The 20,242-nt window shown below is 46.6% G+C and overlaps 1 protein-coding gene across 4 annotated transcripts in view; it reads left to right on the top strand.

Annotated features, from left to right (window-relative positions):
• The window catches only part of LOC110485958 (E3 ubiquitin-protein ligase SMURF2), a 71,632-nt gene that overhangs the window by 38,112 nt on the left and 13,278 nt on the right, over positions 1-20,242 (top strand). For all 4 annotated transcript variants that reach the window (XM_036940629.2, XM_036940627.2, XM_036940628.2 and 1 more), the window contains exons 4-11: positions 1,146-1,279; positions 4,036-4,101; positions 4,630-4,714; positions 5,286-5,369; positions 6,390-6,607; positions 11,702-11,786; positions 13,133-13,291; positions 13,597-13,695. In XM_036940629.2, coding sequence (XP_036796524.2) covers positions 1,146-1,279; positions 4,036-4,101; positions 4,630-4,714; positions 5,286-5,369; positions 6,390-6,607; positions 11,702-11,786; positions 13,133-13,291; positions 13,597-13,695 — 930 coding nt within the window. The remainder of the gene's footprint in view (positions 1-1,145; positions 1,280-4,035; positions 4,102-4,629; positions 4,715-5,285; positions 5,370-6,389; positions 6,608-11,701; positions 11,787-13,132; positions 13,292-13,596; positions 13,696-20,242) is intronic.

The raw sequence follows: 20,242 nt of genomic DNA, 5'->3' as shown, positions 1-20,242 counted from the left end.
ACAGTATGGGCCATGTGCATTTTCTACGTGCGCTCTGGGAAACCCTTCTCCTGGAAATCTTTCTCTTCATGATATATATGTACCCATGGAAGAGGGCTGAGTTGGGTAAGCTGTAATTAGACCAGTCGGTGTGTGTGTGTGTGTTACTGTAAGTGCTGTCTATCTGGGGGACTGTGGTGCAGGAGAGAGAGGGGAAACGAAGGGTTCTCCTGTCTGATTCATGATGACTAGGCTGACCTTATAGCCAGACAAGCAGCTTCATCATCGTGGACAGTTAGCACACTGTAATCAGAGTCACTTAGACCTCAGAACCCCATCCGTACATTCTGTGATGTGACTTTGTGTACACACTTGTTTCTTTAGTAGGTCATCCTCTTCGGTGTGTATGACATGTACGTCTCTCCCTTCCAGTTCTCTGCTGCCAATGACTGGAACGAATTGTAAAAATCCCTGAAGCTGGAGACTTATATTTCCCCCACTAACTTTAAACATCGGCTATCTGAGCAGCTAACCGATTGCTGCAGCTGTACATAGCCCATCTGTAAATAGCCCACCCAATCTACCTACCTCATCCCCATATTGTTTTTATTTACTTTTCTGCTCTTTTGCACACCAGTATTTCTACTTGCACATCACCATCTGCTCATTTATCACTCCAGTGTTAATTTGCTAAATTGTAATTACTTTGCTACTATGGCCTATTTATTGCCTTGCCTCCTCACGCCATTTGCGCACACTGTATATAGACTTTCTTTTTTTTCTATTGTGTTATTCGCTTGTTTATTCCATGTGTAACTCTGTGTTGTTGTTTGTGTCACACTGCTTTGCTTTATCTTGGCCAGGTCGCAGTTGTAAATGAGAACTTGTTCTCAACTAGCCTACCTGGTTAAATAAAATAAAAAATAATTTTAAAAAATTGCTTCGCTCTTACCCTGGGATAATGACTCAGCACTCCAAAAGCACAGTGATGAGACGGGCAGAGCCACTCAGTGTTGTAAGCGATGCATTTAAAGATCTTAAAAGATGCATATTAAAGAGACTAGCTCGCTCACATTCTCTCACTTTCTCACATCAGTTGGTCTGATGTTGTGTATTTGGTGACACATATTAAAGGGAATGTGTCACTCTCTCTTTGCCCTCCACAGGTACATTGGGAAGTCTGACTCCATCACCATCAGTGTGTGGAACCACAAGAAGATTCACAAGAAGCAGGGGGCCGGCTTCCTGGGCTGTGTACGCCTTCTCTCCAACGCCATCAACCGCCTCAAAGACACCGGCTGTAAGTGTGTGTGTGTGTGCGCGTTCAAGCATGTATTAGAGCAATCATTTATTTTTGCCCGTGCACTTTTTGAGCAAAAGTGAATGTGTACGTGTGTGTGTCTGGAGGTGATCTCAGTATGGTGTGAGACAGCAAAAAAAAAAAAAAAAACTCCCAACGATTACTCAAACCCAGACACACATTCCCCCCTCTATTCATCATTATTCCACTCCTATTACGCAACGCATGATCTGATTTATAGACCACATCAAAGACAAGACAGGCTTCTGTCCTGCCCCACTACCTAGAAGGCCCTACTACACACACACACACACACACCTGCCATTAAACCCTATTGATTGACGACCATCTGGGAGGCTGGCACTGTCACTGCCCCGCTCTGCCCGCTCCCTCTCTGGGTATCAGGTGCCAGTCTGGCTGGCTAGAGCCCGGAGCATGTTGGCGCTGCCTGGCCTGGTGAGACGGACGCCATCGAGAGCGGGATAGGGGGCTCCTGGGAGTTGGGAGTCTCGCCCACGCCTGGCGCTGCCAGCTCAAACACACTCCCCGGGGTTTCCACCTCTGTAGCGTGAAGGGAAACACACACACACACGTCCTGCTGTCTCTTCAGCCACAGACTTAACTGTATGTGAAGTAGACGTCCCTTTTCTACTCTTGCAGTGACTGCTTCATTATGAGTACTTACTGGAAAGTCTATTTCCTCTGTTTTACCTGGCTTGTTAGCCGTTAGCTGCTGCGTTCAGACTGGGTCCCATCCCGACTGATAGCATTAGCAGTGAACAACCGTAGGTATAGAGCATTTCTCTTTTCAGCCAAGCTATAACAGTTAAAGATGCTAGCTAGGCTGTTAAACAAGCTGTCTCCACTTACAGTATAGGCCTACATCATAGCATAGGCAATATCTGTACATCTAACTGCCCTACCTTCCTCACCCTCCGTCTATAGTATATATGTATATCTATCTATACCACTCAGCGGTTTTCTCCCTAAGTGGTTTCGAATTGGAGCCATAACCGGCTGTGACAATGAGAAATTCTAGAAATTGTCAGTCAGACAGTGTGGCACTGAAGCCAGTCAGTATGGATAGATGCTGCTGATGTGGACAACAAGGGAGACAGGCTGTCGCAAGCCCCCCCCCCCCTGCCTGTCTGTGGTCCAGACACCACATTCTCTAGGGGCCTCTTCTTCTGCTGCCTCGCCATTTCCTAACAGTCTGGCCCGGTACAGCTCTACAACTTCCTGTAAATTACTGTAGCATCACACACGCACACTGACACAAACCTCGGAGCCCTTTGTCCTAGTTACAAGTCTCCGGATTCTGTCCTTTTTTTTAGTTTTTTTGCCCCATAGTTTATTTAAATTGGTTTTGGTGCGTCTGTGATGGTGGACAGTAATGTATAGAATATATACATGGATCAGTCACTTTAGTATCGTCTATGCACTGTCTGGGTGGCAAGACTTGTATACAGAGAGACGTATACTGTTGATACACTGGAAATTAAGCCTACGTATGTTGTGTAGACAGTGTCCTGTCTTTGTGGTCGTTTTGGTTCCCGTATCCTTTGTATTCCCCCGCTCTTTCCTTTCGTCTGAGGCCCCCCCCCCCCCCCCTTCGTTTAAAAAAAAATGCACCTCAGATGTTTGTAGGGCCAGGATCCAGTTTCACTTAGTCTCTCTTCTTTTTTCTTTTTTTTTCTCCTGAAAGCTGCTTACTATTCCAACCTTGTAACCCCTAGACCGTCCCTGTTTAGTCTGGACACGTATCCGGAACAGATCCTCAGTGCTGTCTGTCAGGAAGACACCGGGGAGCGGATAGTCTCACTACACCCCCCCCACCCCCCCCCCCCCCCACCCCCCAGTCTGGAAACAACCTAGGGTGTACTCTCACTTTCTGCTCCCCCAGACCAAAGAGTTAGCTAATAGGAGCTGACATATATGTCTAGGATGAGTAGAGGGAGAGCAGCTATGGCTGATTTGGGATCAGGTCTTAACTTGCACTGTGAAATGGAGATCCCTTTACTAGTGTAGGCCTCCTTCCATTGGTCGACGGTCTTTTCTGACTCTGTCTTCATCTTTTAATATTTCTCTTGTTGTCCAAGGTATTCGTTTTCTTCACTTCTTGTTTTGAAGGCAAAGTGGTATGTTGTATAAGGGCATATTTGTTTTGACACTTATTTTACCAGGTAAGTTGACTGAGAACCCGTTCTGATTTACAGCAATGGCCTGGGGAATAGTTACAGGGGAGAGGAGGTGGGATGAATGAGCCAATTGGAAGCTGGGGATCATTAGGTGACCATGATGGTATGAGGGCCAGATTGGGAATTTAGCCAGGACACCAGGGTTAACACCCCTACTCTTACGATAAGTGCCATGGGATTTTTAGTGACCACAGAGAGTCAGGACACCTGTTTTAGCATCCCTCTGAAAGATGGCACCCTACACAGGGCAGCCCTGGGATCTTTTTTTTAGAACAGAGGAAAGAGTGCCTCCTACTGTCCCTCCAACACCACTTCCAGCAGCATCTGGACCTTGCTTAGCTTCAGAGGCAAGCCCGCATTGGGATGCAGGGTAGTATTGTGTTCCTCTTGTGGTGATGACATAACGGTATTGTAATAGCAGTGTTTGTCTTGTCCTTACTCAATACTAAGGCCAGACAGATATAATTCCTTTAAGCTTTATAAATTCCCTTGGGGGAAAAATAAAGCTTTGATAAGTTATTCTTTGCTCATGGATATTGTTCTCTTCTAAACCCACAGATCAGAGACTGGACCTGAACAAGCTGGGCCCCAATGACAATGACACAGTGAGAGGCCAGATCGTTGGTTAGTAGATCTGTGCAGTGCTGTGGACCGCACACAAGTACACACACACACACAACTCCGCACGCGCGCACACCCACAGAAGCAAGCACGCACACACACAAAAACACACTTTGGTCCGAGTTTGCAGACGTGTGGTTCTGTCTGACACAACCGCAGGTCTGGTGGATGTTTTGTCACCATCATCGGACTGTCTGAAAGGAAAGCCATGTCTGTCTGAGTAGCTCGTCGTCTTGTTTCTAAGTAAAAACCACCTTTGACCTCATAGGTTTCCACAGAGTTTGTTTGCGCAACACAGACGGGGCTCTCTGGATCCGGTGTCTCAGTACTCTGGGTTTACCTCACCACCCACTGCTTGTAGTGTTGGAGATCTTTTCCAGACTGTGACTTGACCAGGAAGAACTCTGAGCCCCAGTTCAACTAGGGTCGATAGTTTCCCTTGGTCAGGTTACGGTTAGGATAATCTCATTCTCATGGCCTTATACAGAATTGCGTGATATTGGTCTAACTAACTGCTGCTGTTGTCTCCAGTGAGTCTACAGTCCAGAGACCGTATCGGCACAGGAGGCCCTGTGGTGGACTGCAGCCGTCTGTTTGATAATGATTTACCTGACGGGTAAGGCCTCCGGATGTTTCTTTTGACTAAAGCTACATTATGTTCCAGTTTGCGTGTATCCAATGAGAGAGGCTCTGCGTGGCCAATCCAGCGTCTAGCATTTTAAGTCAGGGCATTCATACTTATGTCATTTCGTGTAGCAGAGCTGTTGAGCAGAACTGTTGTCATTGAAGTGGGTTTGTGTTTATACAGGACATCCTGCCCCCACCTATCCATCAACCAGTCATGTCAAAGTTATATGGAACGCTCTGCGTTGTTAGAAAATTTGAGGGGCTCGATTTGGATTCTGCAAGCCTCCGGAGGCTCTGAAATTGCGTCACACCCTTCATACAGAGCCTCCGGACCGCATTGCCGGATCAAGCATAAATCAGCTATTAGATCGTTTTCTTATGTAGAGAGTTATTTTTGTATTGTATAAGGTTTAGCTTGAAGGTTGATCTGAATCTGGTTGGAATAGGGGCATATTGAATCTGGATGGATAAAAAACAATTCTAATGCATATGGAAATACTTGTTCCTTGGTCTGTTGCTCACTGTGTCTGTCTTCCTGTGTGTCTGTCCGTCTGTATCAGTTGGGAGGAGCGGAGAACAGCCTCTGGTCGGATCCAGTACCTTAACCACATCACACGCACCACGCAATGGGAGAGGCCCACCCGGTACGTCAACACACACACACACACACACACACACACACACACACCTTTGCGCCGGATAGAATCTCCCTTGGAAGCTACTGACCCTGGAGGGCTGCCAACATCCAGCAGACCGTTTGTTCACACACTGAGTACCAAAGATCAGATCCATAATCTGTAATTTACGGAAACAGTCCAGACATTCTTATACAACACATCATCAACCTCCCTCTTCACCTCTGGCCTGTTTATTAGTATGTCTTCCTTACGTTGCCCTTTAAAAGGGCACCCAACCTCTCCAACTAAGTCCTAAGGGAAACCGTTGCTTATATGCCACAACTACAACCTCCCCATGCAAATCAAGCTTGTCTAGTAGTATATTGTGCCTTGCCGTCCATGCACTATTGGAAAAGGGAAACAAACCAGTCACCGGGCAGCCTAATGAGTGAGTTCCTATCAATTTCCTGAAAGGCTCAGTCCCATAAATAGGGCCAGCCAGGTTTGGCCTGGCCCACCTTTTCTCCTGGAACAACTGTCGCCTTCCTTACATAGCCCCCGTATCAGTGGAGCCGATAAAGGAAGTAAGCAAACAAATAAATTACCCCTCTGGAGCTGGCCTTCCTATTTTTCTTTAAGCTGGCTGGGGAGGAGTGTGCTGTGGGATTGGGTTAGGGGAGAGGAGGTGGGTGAGGCAGGGGTTAAGGCGGGGGGGGTTTGTCCAAGGAGATAACCAAGGCATCAGTGGCCCTGGATGGCCAGACAAAGTGGTCTGGGGCAGTGGACGGGTCGGGGGGGGGCTCTCTCTTGTCTCCCTCTCGTCTCCTCTCCTTTTCTTCCTCCCTTTGACCAGTCATCTTATCAGTTGCTTTCCTGCCACTCTCATGGACTAGACTGCCACTAAGACACACACAGGCAGGGGGACAAACCCAGTCTGACGCCATCACACGTTTACACACACACACACAAACCAATACCCCGTCAAATGTGCACACTTTCTTAGATGTTGTCTCAACCTTTGTGCCCCCCCCCCCCCTTCCTTTCCAGGCCGGCGTCTGAGTACTCCAGCCCCTCCGGGCGGCCCCTCAGCTGCGTGGTGGATGAGAACACTCCGGTCATGACACCCAACGGGGCGGCCATCGGTGTGCTGCCCAGCAGTGGCAGTGACGCGCGGGTCCAGGAGAGACGCGTCCGCTCCCAGAGACACAGGAACTACATGAGCAGGACCCACCTCCACACCCCGCCGGACCTGCCCGAGGGATACGGTGAGACGCACAACATCAACAAAACCGACATACCGGGCATAGAAACATATACACTAACACACACACACAGTCACATAACTAATGTATACACACTCATTTTCCACACTGCCTGACCTACCTGCGGGAATATGGTGGTCAGGTGATGTGGTTACAGAAGCACACACACAAGTACACACACAAGTACGCACACATGAACACACACTCTGTAATTATCAGTGAAAGGAATGAATGGAGCTTGCAGTATCCATGTAGCAGGGTAATACCAGGGAAAACATGGCTTTGTTATCAGCCTTTGAGAGGGTAGTACAACAATCTCCCTGCTACTACAACCACAGCCTTTACCCCTCCGTGTCTCTCTAGATCCCTCTGTCCCTCTTACTTTTCTCAGCTCCCTCCCTCCCTCTCTCGGCTTCCCTCTTCCCACAGCACCACATCATAACAGCTGCAGTCAGCGCAGGCTGTGTTTTCAAGGCCCCTCTTCTCTCCTCGCCCCTCCTCTTCTCCTCACTTCCCCATGTTTGCCAACACTTCCCAGCGCTCAAGTGTTCTCGCAGTGCCGAGTGATATTCCCACAAAGAAAAGACGGAGAGAGGAAGGTTGTGGGGGGGAGAGAGAAGGAGAGAGTGAGTCCAAGAGGAGGAGAGCAAGAGTGCTTGAGGGGAAGGGAGAGAGAACATTTCCCTCATTTGGAGGACAGGAAAGGGTGCATTCGAGGGGAACTGGTTTTCATTTGTGTGTTTCTGATCAACCACCACGTCTGCCCTTCTCGACGCGTCAGATATTATTATTGTTCCCTCTGTACAGCCTCTGTCTTGTATACATTATACATGCAGATGGAATGTATTTCATACATTATGCAATAAGATTTAAGTACTACAGGCTGGTGGTTGCTAGGCTGTTGCTATGGAGTGCAGCTATTTCGAGCACCCCGTGCACACAGTGTTGGACCAGTTTTGACTTTTGCAGCCGGAGACCAACACACAGTTCATTTATGTACACTGCTCAAAAAAATAAAGGGAACACTTAAACAACACCATGTAACTTCAAGTCAATCACACTTCTGTGAAATCAAACTGTCCACTTAGGAAGCAACACTGATTGACAATAAATTTCACATGCTGTTCTGCAAATGGAATAGACAACAGGTGAAAATTATAGGCAATTAGCAAGACACCCCCAATAAAGGAGTGGTTCTGCAGTTGGTGACCACAAACCACTTCTCAGTTCCTATGCTTCCTGGCTGATGTTTTGGTCACTTTTGAATGCTGGCGGTGCTTTCACTCTAGTGGTAGCATGAGACGGAGTCTACAACCCACACAAGTGGCTGGAGTGTGTCAGCAGTTCCTGCAAGAGGAAGGCATTGATGCTATGGACTGGCCCACCCGTTCCCCAGACCTGAATCCAATTGAGCACATCTGAGACATCATGTCTCGCTCCATCCACCAACGCCATGTTGCACCACAGACTGTCCAGGAGTTGGCGGATGCTTTAGTCCAGGTCTGGGAGGAGATCCCTCAGGAGACCATCCGCCACCTCATCAGGAGCATGCCCAGGCGTTGTAGGGAGGTTATACAGGCATGTGGAGGCCACACACACTACTGAGCCTCATTTTGACTTGTTTTAAGGACATTACATCAAAGTTGGATCAGCCTGTAGTGTGGTTCCACTTTAATTTTGAGTGTGACTCCAAATCCAGACCTACATGGGTTGATAAATTTGATTTCCATTGATAATTTGTGTGATTTTGTTGTCAGCACATTGAACTATGTTAAGAAAAAAGTATTTAATAAGAATATTTCATTCATTCAGATCTAGGATGTGTTATTTTAGTGTTCCTTTAATTTTTTTGTCGTCTGGTCCGCCAGCCGATTCTCTCTCTGTATATGTGATAGCGGTTGGCCTGAGGACGAGAGATTTAAAAAAAAAAAACATTGACACCTTGAGTGTCAACAGTCGAATGTGTATTGCACTATTGTTGATATGCTGCAGCAATACACTGGTTCACAGCACCGGGGCCACCAGCCACCACAATCTCCCTGTTCTGTGGAAGTTCCCCATCCTCTATTTCTACCTCCTGTTTTCATATACAACTTAGCAAGTTCAGAAATGATGAGGATACCAAACATTCGTTGTGGCATGGACTCGACAAGGTGTCGAAAGCGTTCCACAGGGAATGCTGGCCCCTGTTGACTCCAATGCTTCCCACAGTTGTGTCAAGTTGTCTGGATGTCTTTTGGGTGGTGGACCCTTCTTGACACACGCGGGAAACTGTTGAGTGTGAAAGAACCAGCTTGCGTTGCAGCTCTTTGACACGAACCGGTGTGTCTGCTACCGTACACCGTTTCAAAGGAGCTTCAATCTTTCGTCTTGCCCATTCACCCTCTGAATGGCACACATACACAATCCATGTCTGAAGGCTTAAAAAAATCCTTCTTTAACCGGACTCCTCCCCTTCATCTACACTGCTTTGAAGTGGATTTCACAAAGTGACGTCAAGGGATCAGAGCCTTCACCTGGTCAGTCTGTCTGTCATGGAACATTTTGTACACTCAGTGTACATCTCCTGCAGAGCTCTTGGGCTTCTGTTGAGCTGCATAAACTCAAGGCTCAACACTGAGCTCTGTAGAAGAACTGAACCAGAGAGTCTGAAGGAAATGATACGGGTGGTGATGAATGGCATTCGGTTAGAATGGCGGTGATTAGAGGTCGACTGATTGTTATTTTTTAAACGCCGATACTGATTATTGGAGGACCAAAAAAAAGCTGATACCGATTAATCGGCCATTTAAAAAATATATATATATTTGTAATAATGACAATTACAACAATACTGAATGAACACTTATTTTAATAACTTAATATAATACATCAATAAAATCAATTTAGCCTCAAATAAATAATGAAACATGTTCCATTTGGTTTAAATAATGCAAAAACAAAGTGTTGGAGAAGAAAGTAAAAGTGCAATATGTGCCATGTAAGAAAGCTAATGTTTCAGTTCCTTGCTCAGAACATGAGAACATATGAAAGCTGGTGGTTTCTTTTAACATGAGTCTTCAATATTCCCAGGTAAGAAGTTTTAGGTTGTAGTTATAATAGGAATTATAGGACTATTTCTCTCTATACCATTTGTATTTCGTTAACCTTTGACTATTGGATGTTCTTATAGGCACTTTAGTATTGCCAGTGTAACAGTATAGCTTCCATCCCTCTCCTCCCTCCTACCTGGGCTTGAACCAGGAACACATCGACAACAGCCACCCTCGAAGCAGCGTTACCCATGCAGAGCAAGGGGAACAACTACTCCAAGTCTCAGAGCGAGTGATGTTTGAAACGCTATTAGCGCACACCCCGCTCACTAGCTAGCCATTTCACATCGGTTACACCAGCCTAATCTCGGGAGTTGATAGGCTTGAAGTCATACACAGCTCAATGCTTGAAGCATTGCGAAGAGCTGCTGGCAAACGCACGAAAGTGCTGTTTGAGTGAATGCTTACGAGCCTGCTGGTGCCTACCATCGCTCAGTCAGACTGCTCTATCAAATCAGAATTAATTATAACATAATAACACACAGAAATATGAGCCTTTGGTCATTAAATGGTCGAATCCGGAAACTATAATCTCGAAAACCAAATGTTTATTCTTTCAGTGAAATACGGAACCGTTACGTATTTTATCTAACGGGGGCATCCATAAGTCTAAATATTCCTGTTACATCATAATTACGTAAAATTCAGGCAAATTAGTTCGCAACGAGCCAGGCGGCCCAAACTGCTGCATATACCCTGACTCTGTTGCAAGAGAAGTGACAATTTCCCTAGTTAAAAGAAATTCATGTTAGCAGGCAATATTAACTAAATATGCAGGTTTAAAAATACATACTTCTGTGTATTGATTTTAAGAAAGGCATTGGTGTTTATGGTTAGGTACACGTTGGAGTAACGACAGTCCTTTTTCGCGAATGCGCATCACATCGATTATATGCAACGCAGGACACGCTAGATAAACTAGTAATATCATCAACCATGTGTAGTTAACTAGTGATTAGGATTGATTGTTTTTCATAGGATAAGTTTAATGCTAGCTAGCAACTTACCTTTGCTTCTTACTGCATTTGCGTAACAGGCAGGCTCCTCGTGGAGTGTAATGTAAGGCTGCAAGATTGAATCCCCGAGCTGACAAGGTGTAAATCTGTCGTTCTGCCCCTGAACAAGGCAGTTAACCCACCGTTCCTAGGCGGTTCTTAACCTCTCTAGGGTATGTGGGATGCTAGCGTCCCACCTGGCCAACATCCAGTGAGATTGGAGAGCGCCAAATTCAAATACAGAAATACTCATTATTAAAATTCAATAAACAAAACATATTTTACATTGGTTTAAAGATGAACTTCTTGTGAATCCAACCACTGTAAGATTTTTTAAATACTTTACGGCGAAAGCAAACAAATCATTACAGAGTTACACAAGTCAGAAATAAAGAGAAAATGAATCCCTTACCTTTGATCTTCATATGGTTGCACTCAGAAGACATTCATTTACTCAATAAATGTTCCTTTTGTTCAATAGTCTCTTTACATCCAAAAACCTCTGTTTTGTTCGTGTGTTTTCTTCAGTAATCCACAGGCTCAAACGCAGTCAAAACAGGCAGACAAAAAAATCTGATTTCTGTTTGTTATGAAAACTCGAAATCGGCCCTAATTAACCGGCCATTCTGATTAATCGGTTGACCTCTAGCGGTGATCCATGCCCCTGAAAATGCCCAGTGTTCTTGGTAGAGGTGACTCACTTAAGGCCAGAGGGAGTGAGAGCTGCGTGGTTGTGTGGTGTCAGAAGGAAATGAGGGTAAATGGGGGTGAATGAGGGACTACATGTGCATGGACCAGGCACACACCCCGGTGTCCCTGTCACCGTCAGTGCGCACATACCGGGTGGTTACACCTACACTAATGTCCTGTCCATATTTTTTAGAACATAAACACTCATTTGTGTGTCGTTTTAAGTTGAAAGAATTGAAGAACAAAAGGGTGTGTCATTTTTAAGATTCCCTCAGCTTTTCTCAGTGTTGTCTTTCTGTGTGTGTGTGTCCCACCCACAGAGCAGAGAACCACACAGCAGGGCCAGGTGTACTTCCTCCACACCCAGACGGGCGTCAGCACATGGCACGACCCCCGAGTGCCCAGGTACACAATGCTATGAACACACACTCACCTCTGTCCGTGTCTGTCTGTCCGCGTGTCTCTGTCTGTCCGCGTGTCTCTGTCTGTCCGCGTGTCTCTGTCTGTCCGCGTGTCTCTGTCTGTCCGCGTGTCTCTGTCTGTCCGCGTGTCTCTGTCTGTCCGCGTGTCTCTCTTAATTCAATTTGTTTTATTGACATGAGGTAACAATGTATATTTGCCAAAGCTTACTTTGGAGATTTACAATATTGACATAATTAACATAATAATAATCTATATTGTCAACAGAACAGTAATAACAATGATGAAGGGTCAAAATAACCATACATATAACAATAACAATCTGTCACTCCCTCTCTCACTCTCTCTCCTTCACACAGACTAGAAACTTTGACAATTGACCTTTCGCTGTTAGACTTTTTTTTTTTTGTCTGTCTTCTGGGTCGTGTTCATTAAGGCATTCTTTGGAAAACGTTTTAAAATGTCTCTTAAGTCCAGGTAGACCTCCCTATTTCAGTCTTTTTTCTTCTGATGCCTAATGAACACCACCCTGGTTGTGTGCCCTGACCTTTCCTCACCTTCCTTAACTGTTTCCCAAAAGGTTCAATCGAACACTACACTGTACTTCTTGTTCAGTGATACGCTAATACACACACACACACACACCGATTTATCCCAAATAATGAACATATCGAAGTCTTCAGAGATTCAATGTCCTTAAGATTCAACCTTGAATCATGGTCATTTGGCCCAGAACGAGTTAAACACCCATTATGTCACGAAACAGCTTAGCCAGGCATGTGCAGACTGTTTTAACGACGAGTCCTCAGTGGACAGTTAAAACATCCCACTTCAGGGTTTTACGTTTCAACAGAAAAGAATGTTAGGTTCACGGGGGAGTAGAGACCGAGAGGGAATTTTTACAAATTATTCAAAGTGTTTTCTCAGATGTTTTGCGATCGATCCGACTCTGCCGAGTTGAATTTAGGCACGCCTCTGGGATGTCCTTTTTTATACTTGGAGAAAATATTTTTGTATACTTAGGAAGACCAATTTGCACTCAATAATCCTACCTAACTGGTAGAATAAAGATGTCGAACAGTAGTGACAGTGTTTACAAGTCGTACTTTAAAAGCCTGGTTCTACACTAAAATATCATATACTCTCATTCACCTAGATGATTAATACTCAATCAAGTATAATGATGATAATAGTAGTAAATACTGTAGTGTTATACTCATTGTGTTTATACCCTTGTTGTTTTAGCACCCTAGGTTGAGTGAGCAATGGAGTTGACGTGGTTATGGTTTAGTTGTGTTCACGGACTCCTGTGGTCCTATTTTCCTGCCCAGGGATCTGAGCAACGTCAACTGTGAGGAGCTGGGTCCTCTGCCGCCGGGCTGGGAGATCCGCAACACGGCAACGGGGCGCGTCTACTTTGTGGACCACAACAACCGAACCACGCAGTTCACCGACCCGCGCCTCTCCGCCAACCTCCACCTGGTCCTCAAGTGAGTGCAAACGCTGTCACCGTTCAGGCTGTGACCTTCGACTGTGACCTTCGACTCGAGCTGGGGTCTTTACTGTTACGGTCTACTCAGGGGTCATGCATTTTTGTAGCTGAAAACACTGGGTTTGCCTATTTTTCTAGATCACAGTGAAATATCATGGTAGCAAAAATGCAGAGGAAGCATTCTACCTGCTGTTAGCGAATCCGTCTGCTGTGTGATGGCGTCAGATCTTTATGTCCTATTTTATATCACTGTTGGTTTGTTGCTCTCTCTCTCGCTCTCTCGCTCCCTCTTTTCCTCCCTAGTCCAAACCCCCCTGGTCCAAACAGCCCTGGTCCAAACGGTCCTAGTCCAAACGGTTCCCGCGTGGCCATGGAGAGCCAGAGCCAGAACACTAACCTCAGGTAACCCTACACACACACACACACCACACTTCAGGGGGTGACAAACAATAATACTGATTCACACCACTCAACCACACACGTGTGTGTGTGCAAACTCTGCAACCTTTCACCACACGCATCACAACAGCAGCGTAAGACGCAGACTGGAAACAAATGCTGACAACGTGTGACCCTACCGGTGGGCCGTCTGTGTGTGTAGCTTTGCCACTGTTGATTTTCACATATGCAATTCAGGTTCACTAAACATGCACACACACTCCTGGCAGTCTGTCTGTGCGCAAACAGTTTGTCAGCGAGCTGCCTCAGCTGAACCTCAGGTAGTGGCATGCCTTGAAAGGCCTCTGGGCTGGATCTGGGGTTAGGGCTGGAGCCGTCCCACTACTGACGAAACACTGTAATGTGGATCAGATGCTGCTAGGCTAGAACTCTCTCTCTCTGCAGTAAGCCAGCAGGTGTGTGTGTGTGTGGTGCGTGCATGCCAGTATCCCCCCCTCCTGAGCAGCTGTTCAAACACCAGCCGTGTACCGTGCGCCCCAGTGGAACAGTCCAGTTACCATGCGCTATTACCCACATTGCTTTGCACACAGTCAGGTGGACACGGCGGAAGCAGGTGGAGGGGCAGTAGCTAAACCCAGTTGGGAACGAGGTAAATCTCAGCTAAGGTATAGGGAGCTTGAATTTCTTGTCTTACACCAAGAATGTGTCATTTTTTTCCTTCTTTTAATAAGAAAAGGTATTTTTGTATGAATTCTCGGGTGAAACCTTGCAATAACAGCGCCTGGCACGAGACGCGTGTTTGTGAAATCAACATCTGGTCATTCGGCACGAATCGTATCCGTATGTGTCAAAATAGCCCCCCCCGGCAGTGGAGCTAGCTTAGTGAGTTTACGCTGATGCACAACACTGTCTTATTCCCTTTTGAGGGCAAGATTTGCAGCACTCTGAAAGATGCTGCTTTTGGACACTTGGAATGTGTTTTTTCTTCACAGATGAGGGAAAAGTAAAGAAATGCAAACCAAAGCAATAAACTCCCACTCACTGTTGACTCAGATCCAATAGTGTCTTATTTAATTGTCTATGTATATGCCTTTGTTGTACCTCGAAGGGTGTTACGCCACTAGTCACTACCCTATCGCATTCTAGTGCTTTAGTATTTTTACAAAATACTTTTAGAGCTGTCTGTGCTGAGCACAGGTGTGTGTGTGTTACTAGTTAGTCAGGAGCCAATCGTCTCTCCCTGGAATTTAAACCCCAGACTCCATTTAAACAAGGCTGCAATGTGGCAACATTTCTTCCACCCTCTCAGTCATCACACTTCTATGAAGGCAACATTTATTCCTCCACCCTGTCAACACACTTCTATGATTCTATGAAAGGCAACATTTCTTCCACCCCCCCCCCCCTCCCCCCCCATTCAGCACACTTCTATGAAGGCAACATTTCTTCCACCCCCCAGTCAACACACTTCTACGAAGGCAACATTTATTCCACCCCTCTGTCAGCACACTTCTATGAAGGCAACATTTCTTCCACCCCCCCTCAGTCAGCACACTTCTATGAAGGCAACATTTCTTCCACCCCCCCTAAGTCAGCACACTTCTACGAAGGCAACATTTCTTCCACCCCGAATCAGTCAGCACATTTCTATGAAGGCAACATTTCTTCCACCCCGAATCAGTCAGCACACTTCTATGAAGGCAACATTTCTTCCTCCCCCCCCCCCCCTCAGTCAGCACACTTCTATGAAGGCAACATTTCTTCCACCCCCCCTAAGTCAGCACACTTCTATGAAGGCAACATTTCTTCCACCCCCCCTAAGTCAGCACACTTCTATGAAGGCAACATTTCTTCCACTCCCCATCAGTCAGCACACTTCTATGAAGGCAACATTTCTTCCACCCCCCCTCAGTCAGCACACTTCTATGAAGGCAACATTTCTTCCACCCCCCCCTCAGTCAGCACACTTCTATGAAGGCAACATTTCTTCCACTCCCCATCAGTCAGCACACTTCTATGAAGGCAACATTTCTTCCACCCCCCCCTCAGTCAGCAGACTTCTATGAAGGCAACATTTCTTCCACCCCCCATCAGTCAGCACACTTCTATGAAGGCAACATTTCTTCCACCCCCCCCTCAGTCAGCACACTTCTATGAAGACACAGTTTTCTTTCTTTTTATGGCTTTGTTGGCGCTCGCACAATCGTGTTTTATTGGGTATTAAAGGCACTTAGCAGAACACGGACATCTTGTTTGATTGCTGACTAGTTCTCAGCCGGAACTATAAACAGTCCTTACTGACTGACAACAGGCAAGTAAACAGGCAAAGTGAGACCAGATGCGGCTGATAGAAGGGTGTGTCTTATGGAGACGTTAGCACCGTCTGGGGAGAAGAGTGAGCTATCTTGGACCGGGAGGGAGGACAAAGAGTGTGTGTGTGTGTGTAAACCCTGTTTATGAATTGAGTGTGTGTATTGCATGTTTACTGTAAGTAAGTGTTGTAAGTGTTGTCACGAACCGACTCGAAGCCCGTAACCAAAAGGGAGACAACGTAGAGATCATGGATTAACAAAAATATATGTAATCACTGAAGTAGCCTATATACAATGAACAATGGTGTACCTAGTCAGTAGTGTAAGTGAATGGTTGCCTGCATAGATGTGATAATGAGGGGTGTTGAAAGGTGCCAAAGCAAACAAACAAAACAGCCACAAAAATGCCACAACCCAAATCCAGCAGTGTGTCTGCATGGAGAGATTCTCCTCCATGAATGGGGGGGGGGTGTATTTATCCCGGGACACACACTGTGTGTGTGTGTGTGTGTGTCACCCCTTCCAAACATTGAGGACTCCCCTGGCTCCAGTAACACCCCTACTGGCCCATCCCAGAACGCTCTGCGCTAAGCTGCTGGAAAACATATTAGCTAGCTAGCCTAGCGGTGCTGCAGCCAGGCCTGGCCTGCCATCAGCAGCACATCTGTCTTCGATCAGCCCCAGGATTTCAGAATATTTCACCCAACAACCACCGTGGCCCACAACACGCTTGATAAATGTTTTTCGCCGGGATTCCTCGGGCCATTTAAGTTTGTCAGAGTGGATATGCTATTGATGATGGCCTCACGATAAGCGTTACCTCGCTGTTAGAGACAGTATGCTGTGTTCCAGTGTGTGACCCCCCTAGAAAAACAGAACGGTACGGAGCCCCTAGTTAGTGGTGCTTTGGTTTTTGATTGAGGTTTCGAGTTCTTATTTCATTCCATGTAAGGCAAAGGTAGGACAATAGCCTGACCACTTATTGGTGTTTAAGTAAGTTTAAGTAAGTTGTCACTATCGCTACGTTGTCACACTTTACAGGGTTGGGAAGGAAGGAATTGAATGTGTAGTTGTATACCAGAGCGAGGGAGAGATTTAGAGAATGTGAGAGAAAGGAGGATGTGGAAGGAGAGGAATGTGAGAGTTATGCACCAAAGTGCAGACTACTGTTCTGCAATGAAGTTCCTCTCTTCTCGCTCTCCTTCTCCTTCTCTCCCGCTCTCCTTTTTCTCTCTCTCCTCTCACCTCTCTCGCTCTCTCGCACTTTCGCGCTCTCACCTCTCTCGCTCTCTTTCTCCTTCGCTCTCTCTCACTTTCGCCCTCTCACCTCTCTCGCTCTCCGTCTCCTTCGCTCTCTCTCACTTTCGCGCTCTCACCTCTCTCGTTCTCTCTCTCCTTCGCTCTCTCTTTCTCTCACTTTCGGGCTCTTACCTTCGCTCTCTTCTCTCTCCATCTCGCTCTCCTCTTTCTTTCGTTCCTGTGCTCTCCACCCTGCCTAGACTAGTGGCTAGGAAATGAAGGGATCCTGTAGTAGAGAGAGAGTAGAGGAGTGGAATAGTAAGGGGTAGATTGAGATGCGATTTGTGAAAGAGGTAGGGTGTGATTGGATGTGGAGGAAAGGGAGAGGAAGTAAATGAAAGGGTAGTAACAGAAGAATAGAAAGAAGAATGGAGACACTAATTCATTTTAATCAGATAATCAAGGAGACTGAGAGGAGACTTAGCCCACTGCTAGTGGTTTGGTGGTCGGCGGGATAGACAAATAAGTGACAGAATAGAGAATCAATAAAAGCTATTTCTGTAATCGGGTGGAGTGGCATTTACCTGCTGTTTTATATTTGACTGACTGGTTGCTGGTTCAGCCTCTGACTGGAAAAGACCTTCAGACTGCTAGACATGTCTCACACATCCACGTCGCTGTGGTCTGCACTCAGCCACACTGTCCGCCTGTCTCTCACATGCATGTTCCTGACTAAACGTGCGTATATCTATTTCTGCAGCATTACGACAATGTCTGCGTCGTATTTTTCAAGCGAGTCGTTTATATTTGGTGTGCGATGGGGGCGTCGAACTTACTTGGTGAAATGAAGGCGAGCGAATGAATCAAATGTCTTTTATGACGCCATCTTTATGTATTTGAAGTTGGTTTTGTTTACCACGGTGTGTGCCATACAAACACCTTTTTTGCCGCTTAAATTCTGTAAACGTCATTTCTGTAAAACAGAGCGTCGTCAAGGCCTTTGGATGGGTCTTTATGTATTTTTAGTCTGTCATGTGTCTTTGTGACTAATAGACACATTTTATGTAGCCTAAATACTGTAAACATCCTGTCTGTATGCAAGTGTTTTTGTCAGTGCCTATGGGGGCTCTTTGTGAGTGAGACAGGGAGGCAGCTCCAGGCTTGTGAAAGCTACCTTTGTGGTGCTAGGGTAGTGATTGGCTGACATCCTATTCCCTATATAGTGCAATACTTCCCTTGTCTGCCCTTATGGAGAACTTGGCCGTCCACTGCCAATGGGAACGTCTCCCCTCCTTTCCGGAGCCTGGGTAGATGATTGGTGATTTGAGGGTTGAGCTCCAGCGCCACAAACACACACTCCTTTGTGGGTAGTAGTCAGCACAACAGCGCCTCTTGGACGACCCTTGGTGGCCTTCTCCCCGCTGTTCACGCAAAGTGTAAAGGGCCAGGGAGAGGGAGGTTATAGCGAGGTAGTACGCCCAGCTCAATAAAGGAGCTTTTGATTCGCTGGGACCTCGGGTACCAAACCTGTGCCAACTTCAGGATTGTGACCGCTTCGGTCCAGCGAATCCTGTTCTGGCAACGCTCGCTCTCGCCTCGCCTCGTTCTTCTACCTTGGAATAACAATAATACTCCTAGATTGAATTTGAAAGTTTGTCTTTCTACCCGGATAGTCGTATTTCATCGAGGCTCGTCACAGAAAGGAACCCTCGACTCTTTCCCCTCGTGTGTCTCCGCGCCAGAGTGATTTTCGACTGAGCCGCACTTGTACTGCTATATTTACAGTTAGAAATATGCCGAGGTCATTCTGAATCGGGAACCCGAGACGCCGAACTATGCCTGAAACGTATTTTTAATTACATCGCGCGCCCTCAACGAAAACGTTCAAATTATGCTTTATTATATGGTTCAAGGGCTTCCTAACCCGAGCCAAGAGAAACTCATTCCATTTTGTTTAAGGACCTCTTTTTTCTCTGTGTGTGTGTGTGTGTGTCTTCCTAAAGTGGTTTTCAGCCCTGCGAGCCGAGCCTTACCCTCACTTTGACATGGAAGGGCCTCGACGCTGCCAATAAAATAAATACCAGCTGACTTGATTATACAGGGATACGGACCGGCGGAACACTGAGCCTGTTTAGTTTGGAGAACTCCAAATATAACACGCCTTTTTTTTCTTTTTTCCACCCCTGAAGAATGAGGGAGTGACAGGGTGAACGAGGGTGTGTGAGTGTGGGTGGGTGGGTGTTTGGGTGGCTATGTTCTGTTCTGCCTGTGGCCTCCCCTCTCAGACACCGGTTTAAAGAACTCCCTCTCTGTGAACCACCTTTGTTTGGCTGCAACTGTACTGCTACTGGACAGTAGGTCTTTTTATTAGGACCTCTGTCTTCTGTACCGTCCTGTTGGAAACTCTGGCCCTTTTGGGAGGGTGTGTGTGTGTGTGTGTGTGTGTGTGTGTGTGTGTGTGTGTGTGTGTGTGTGTGTAACCATCCCATACGGGCATAGATTGACGTGGGTACAGAGCCAGGGCAGCGGTGGACCCAGCCGCGGTTAGCCAGGGGCAGGGTGGCAGAGGGCACCGACGAAAGGCGCCAGTTTCACTTTGAAGACACTTTGAGGCTTTAAAGAGGAAACGGAGGTGTCTTACAAAGCGAAGGCTGCGTGTTTAATTAGTCTGCCAGCACTGGAAGGAGAGGAGGTGGTGGCGGAGGGCAGAAGGCACAGACGGACCACAACTCCCTCTGTCTACAACGAGCTGAGAGCCCAGAGGCGCCAGCCACCAGCACCTCACAACACTTACCTTTGTGTGCCTCTATTTTCTCTCTCTCTCTTTCTCTTGGCCCTGTGGTAATACCACCTTGATGCCCAGTGAAGTCCCAGTCTAGCCAAAGATCTAGCTCAGATTGACTCTTCTGAGATGAGAAAGAGTGGAGGATGAGGTGGGGGGGTGCAGGGGTTTCTATTAAGTTTCAGTTAGTGCTTAGAGGGCTTGTCGGAAGTCCCAA

The sequence above is a fragment of the Oncorhynchus mykiss genome, chromosome 13, assembly GCF_057628025.1.
Source record: "Oncorhynchus mykiss isolate SJ-2025 chromosome 13, ASM5762802v1, whole genome shotgun sequence".
Lineage (NCBI taxonomy): Eukaryota > Metazoa > Chordata > Actinopteri > Salmoniformes > Salmonidae > Oncorhynchus > Oncorhynchus mykiss.
This window is presented reverse-complemented; position numbering and strand designations above follow the sequence as displayed.